The following is a 6,000-nucleotide window of genomic DNA, read 5'->3' as shown; positions in this document are numbered from 1 at the left end:
ACATCACTAGCTGCTGCTACAAATTCAAGGTAGAAAGAAGTCTCCATGCTGGGTTTATGTGGTGCAGAATGTAAGAAATTCCCAATCCACAGAAGGCCCCAATTAAAAAAAAAAAGTCACTTGTAAATTTGTTGTTTAGTAATTAAAAACATTGTACATTGTTTTGGTATTACCAAGAAAGTGAAAACAAAGTTGCTTCATGCACAAAATGATCCTTAGGTCAACTAATCTGATCCTTTCATTTTTTTGCAGTTGGGAACTCAAACTCAGTCTAGAGAGGCTGATTTTTTTCATAGTAATACAACCAGGTAGTTTGAATCAAAACTTAGACACACATGAAGTTTGTGAACTCCAAGTCTAGTCCAAGTCTAATGCTGTTTCTTCTTTTCCCTTTTATTTCATACATGAACCCTTCTCTGGGAAAAAAAAAAAAAAGAGAGAGAGAGAGAAAGAAAGAAAAAGGGAAGAAAGAAAGAATGAACTTTGAATATATATTTTGTGATAAAGACATACGCAAACATTGTATATTTGCTCTGAAAACAATAACAGCCTAAATCTCGGTTTAAAAAAATAGAAAAAGCAAGAAAATGCTATCATGTTCACTCTTCATGCTGAAGAAGTTAGAGGATCTGCTGTCTTCTACTTAGAGAAGGACAAAGAGAAAAAGATTTCTCTGCATTCCACCTCAAATGTTACCCCTGTCCTCTGTGCAAAGAATTCATAACTCGTTCTTTGTTTACTCCTCGGTCATAACAATCACTACTCTGCCTCATTGTTTCAGTTAGTTGTATCAGCAGACTGGCTTCTCCCCATGGACCATGAATTCCTTGAGGTTAACATGGCCTCTTTCATCATGGTCTGTCCAAGCAGCTCTATCATAGGGTTTCTTGCCTAAGAAGTAGTCAGTAAATGTGTTTCAAATGGAACTCAACTGAATTATGCTGAAAATTATCCTTTCATTGTTACTGTTTACAACAAGTAGAAAAAGCAGAGTAAGAGAGACCAGAAAAGGGGTGGAGAGAAAATGACATGAGAGAATGGAAAGGAAGGAGGAAGAAGAGGAAGGAAAAGAAAGAAGCAAATGAGAGACTGCTAAAAAAGCAGGGCAACATTTAGCCCTGTATAAAATTACCATCTAATATTTCTTACCTTTCTATACACCAGAGTGTAAGCAATTAGGCTTATGTTTTAAAACTGAAAAAAAAAAAAAAAAAAAAAAAAAAAAAAAAGCTGAGCCTAATTCCATTTTAAATATATTTTATAAAATCTAATTCTTCATTTAAAGAATAAAAGGATTCATGTCAACATTCAAATGAATTGTATTCCAAAATAAAACCATTAAAACCACAAAAATGTAAATTTCTATAAATTTTGATATTGGATAGATTGATTGATAGATACCCTCCCATAGTTTTATATTTCACCTTTACTGCCTTATTAATATTCCTGCTGATAATACCTCATTTGGGCATAGTAGTTCTGGGATTGGGTAGTCTCACTTGTCAAGTTAAACTGCAAGGGAATGGTTATCATATACCCAGGGAGACTCCTCAGTTCTTTCTTCTTAAACTTCTTCTTAAATTCAGTTCTTTAGTAAGCTGAATTTAAACTTCCTTGCAAACATATATTCAGAAACAATACTTCATTTGTTAGCACATGCCATCCTATTAGCTTTGAGAGTTAGTGTTTAGCATGCTTCCAGGGCTTCAGAGAAATCAAACCCATACTGTGTTAACCTGGTGTAAAAAGAAAAACAGGAAATAATGGGGAAATGAAACAAGATGGCCCAGAAAAATGGAACAAAAATGACAGTAAATTTGTTGTTTTGAAGTTTGACTTTTTAAAAATCTATCTGCAATGTTACTATATGAAAAGAGAGATCAATGGGTAAATTTGCTATATCTGAAAGAATAATTAGCAAAAAGATGTGTTTTGATTGCCCTGATGAATAAATTACAAAGTCAATATAAATCAATCATCTCCTAACCTCCCTAATCTCTATGAAATCAAGGAAATCTTGATATACAGACATTCAGAAAAATTATTTGCCACCATTCACAAAATGAGTAAGAAATTGATTATAACAATTACCTAAATACCTCACTTTCTTATTATTGATTCTATTGTACGTTGTTCTTTAAGATTCTAAGAGCACATAATTTGCAACGTCTTTATTTCCCTACAAGATGTTAAGAGTTTCAGGCTACCTCAGTACCTCTCTGACCTACCAATTCTCAGCCTATTCTTCAAGGTTGAGCAAATCACGGCACTGGGGATGAGCAGTAGTCTTCTTGCCCATTCACAACAAACACCCTTCAAATAACTGCTAAATTTTCAATTATCCCCTAGTGGGTGATTGGGCAATGATCTTAGGCAGTGCTTCTCAGACTATAGTGAGCTCAAGAATCACTAGGGGTGTTCATTAAAAATACAGATTTCTGCCCCTCATTATAATTGTCCTGGGAATGGACATTTTAAGTAAGGACACCAGAGGATTCCTGTTACTAGGCACTTATGGACACAATCTGGGAAGTAGTGACGCTGACTTGGGAAGCTCTAGATGTTCTTAACTAGCAGCTTGCTGAGGCTCTTTATAATAAATACAATGCAAAATAATCTGTAAAAAGAATAATGCATTCAAAGATTTAGTTGGAAACATTTGACTTAGGAGTCTGAAATAAACTTCACCAATAAAGGAAAAATAACTGAAAAGCAGCAGCAGATGAGAATTGTCATGTGCACCTTTCCAAGGCCCCTTTCACATCCAGACCTATAGACAGCTAGTACCCCCTTACCTAACACCGGCCACATTAACATACAGTCAGCCTGGACATACACTGAAAATCGTGGTCATATAGATTTAGGGTCAGGGGCATTGGGACCAGATTTAGGTCCATACTGGTAAAGTTGAAAGCATTATAGTCAAGGGATGTGGATAAAAAATGATTTGAAAACAAGAAGAGAAAATGGAATCAAAGAAAAAAAGCCTGAGTCTGGAGTGAGGCCAAGACCTAGACCATGTGAATGGTGGAGGGAGAAATGGGGAACAGGAAGGGAGGCAAAGAAGGCTTTGCTTTGCTGCTGTCAGTTGGACATTCCATTCAACTGCCCCTGGTGGGCATTCCAGCCCACTGAGCATGCCCAGTTTGTGTGACTGACTTTCACCAAGTAGAACAATCAACAAGATCACCATAAAGGCTTTACCAACACCAGGCCAGTAAAGTCACCACTGAAAACCATTCCCAAATTTGTGATCAATGGACCCAAGTTTAGGGAGAGGAACTCCTTTGGTCTACAAAAATGGTTTGAGTCCCAGTCTCTAATTTCTTCCTTCTCAGATACTCTGGTCTCCACCCAAGGGACAGTATTCGGTGAGATGCAGTCATTTTGTTGGTCAGCAGGAGCTCAGAAGCAAGAAAATGTCATAGTGGTAGAATACAGCGTCATCCTCCTCAATAGCAGCCCATCGCTGGAAGCTTCCAGATCACTGTGCCAATCAAGTAGAGGAGGGAATGTCCTTTAGAGAACCTTATGTGAGCCTTATGTGAGAAACTTGCCAACTTTCTTGTTCAATTTTTTAGCCATACTATTTCTGATATTTAGGTGCTGTCTCTTAGAGAGCCTAAAACAGCCAAGACATGACTCAGGACATGGAAGAATCTGCAGGTGAGCATCACGGGATCCTGAGGAGCTAAGTGTTTTGTGTCTGTACAATCATATCTATATGTGGGGAGGGGGATAGTGTGGGTCATTAAGGAAGATCTGTACACCTTAAAGATGTTATGAAAAGGTACACCAAAATAAGGTTATTTCTCTTTTACTCTCCTTTTATTCAAAAATAATAAAGCCACATTGATTGTAAAGGGCCATTGATAGACTAGGAGCCTGAGAGATAATCGTGCCCTACCTTTAAAAATATGTAGTCTACCTGAGAAGAAAGTGGCTACAGCACAAAGAAAGACTTTTGTTTAACCTTAAATACTGGAAGAGTCCTTTGAAATATTTTCCCCTAATTTTCAAGGATGGTTGCCTATCTGCTTTGCCAAAACAGACTGTGCTAAATGGCTCTGTGGCTTGATTTGGAGGCTCACCTCTAAAAGTTTCTGTCTTGCCAACTTACCATGTGGCCTGAAATTGCTTAATTCCTTGGACTCAATTTTTTTTCACTTTTCCAATGAGATTTATTCAAATATAAATATGCCTTGAAAGTGCAAGTCAAAATAATTTAGGTCATTATCAGAAAAGAGAAGTTTCAGGCACCTGAGTGGCTCAGGTGGTTAAGCGTCCAACTTCAGCACAGGTCATGACCTCATGGTTCGTGAATTCGAGCGCCATGTTGGGCTTTGTGCTGACAGCTCAGAGCCTGGAGCCTGCTTTGGATTCTGTGTCTCCCAGTCTCTCTCTCTGTCCCCCCCCACCCCACTCACACACTTGGCCTCTCTCTCTCTCTCTCTCAAAAATAAATAAACATTAAAAATCTTTTAAAAATAAAAATAAATAAATAAAAGTGAAGTTTCCATGAGCTTGGGACCAGAAAAGGAACCTGGCAGAAGGTTAGACAAAGGGAAAGAGAGGTAGGCGAGAGGTGGCCAAAGTATGGAAAACAACATGGGGGAGGTGCTGAGGGGGAAGTGAAAGTAAACCGTTATACCACACAATTGCCCTCTCACATTCAAGGGTGTAAGGGTTTAATCTCATGGCATCTGAGAGCTGAGCCTTAATAGAGAGAATGTATAGGGTGATACCTACATGACAGGTGAGATAATTAGCAATATAGCATCTCTTATCTTCCTCTTCCCCTTTAATTTACATTTTGAAAAAAATACTAAGTATCCACTATTAGCAAGAATGTCAAGTATATGAAATATGAATAAGACACAGCTCCTGCCATCAGAGTTGGCAGTCAAGAAGAAGAAGCGGGGGCGCCTGGGTGGCTCAGCTGGTTAAGTGGCAACTTCGGCTCAGGTCATGATTTTGTGGTTTGTGAGTTCCAGCGCCACTTTGGGCTCTGTGTGGATAACTCAGAGACTGAAGCCTGCTTCAGATTCTGTCTCCCTCTCTCTCTACCCTTCTCTCTCTCTCTCTCTCTCTCTCTCTCTCTCTCTCTCCCTGAAAAATGAATAAACATTAAAAAAAGAAGAAGGGTGATGGGGGCAAAGGAGAGAGACAGAGGGAATGAGAGAGAGAGAGAAGGCAACAGAAAAAAATATTTCTATAACTATTGCATTGGAATTAATAGGAGAGCATTTCAGCAGAGACTTAATTCTTTTCCTGTTCATTTTAGATACTTTTGGAGATATTAACCTCACTCTAGGCATGCTGAACATGGAAGATAATATGAGTAAGGTAAGGAAAACATAGAAAAGTCTCTTTTGCATTTATTTTCTCTAATCTAATTGCAACATTTCATATACCTCTTTCTTTCTCTTGACTTCCTCTTTTCTCTCTGGCTTCTTATGTGGCATTCAATCATTCAGAAAATACAGTTATAATGGAAATCATTATAATGTTTAAACAATGACATTAGTATTTGAGAAATCAGAGTATTCAATTATGGAAGCTAGCAAAAGAATGCCCCTTTCTAGAGAGAGCCAAAGCATAAGAGACTGTTAAAAACTGAGAACAAACTGAGGGTTGATGGGGGGTGGGAGGGAGGGCAGGGTGGGTGATGGGTATTGAGGAGGGCACCTTTTGGGATGAGCACTGGGTGTTGTATGGAAACCAATTTGACAGTAAATTTCATATATTAAAAAATAAATAAATAAATAAATAAATAAATAAATAAATAAATAAAAGAATGCCCCTTTCTATAACCTTATACAGGCAGATGTGGTAAGAGGGGGATGTCAGACTCACAACCATGTGAATGAGAGTCTCCTCCTGTATAAGCTGAGACTTCCTAGGAAAATCCCAAAAGATCTCCCCTACTCATCTGTGATGCTGTTTCACAATTAGAGATTTATTTCTCTGGGATGTGAAGGCTTTCTTGGCTTCAAAAAC

General features: G+C 38.1%; 1 protein-coding gene across 4 annotated transcripts in view; it reads left to right on the top strand.

The window, feature by feature from the left end:
- Positions 1-3,143: 3,143 nt before the first annotated feature.
- The window catches only part of MROH2B (maestro heat like repeat family member 2B), a 73,361-nt gene continuing 70,504 nt past the window's right edge, over positions 3,144-6,000 (top strand). Inside the window, exons 1-3 of one of the 4 annotated variants that reach the window (XM_058718456.1) lie at positions 3,145-3,371; positions 3,604-3,666; positions 5,285-5,346. In XM_058718456.1, coding sequence (XP_058574439.1) covers positions 3,639-3,666; positions 5,285-5,346 — 90 coding nt within the window. In that variant the 5' untranslated portion in view covers positions 3,145-3,371; positions 3,604-3,638. Of the gene's footprint in view, positions 3,667-5,284; positions 5,347-6,000 lie in introns of all 4 variants that reach the window. The other 3 variants (XM_058718446.1, XM_058718463.1, XM_058718436.1) reach the window with 3 other exon arrangements.

The sequence above is a fragment of the Neofelis nebulosa genome, chromosome 1 (assembly GCF_028018385.1).
Source record: "Neofelis nebulosa isolate mNeoNeb1 chromosome 1, mNeoNeb1.pri, whole genome shotgun sequence".
NCBI classification, from domain to species: Eukaryota; Metazoa; Chordata; class Mammalia; order Carnivora; family Felidae; genus Neofelis; species Neofelis nebulosa.
Note: the sequence above shows the minus strand (reverse complement) of the source record. Positions and strands in the feature narration are given on the sequence as shown.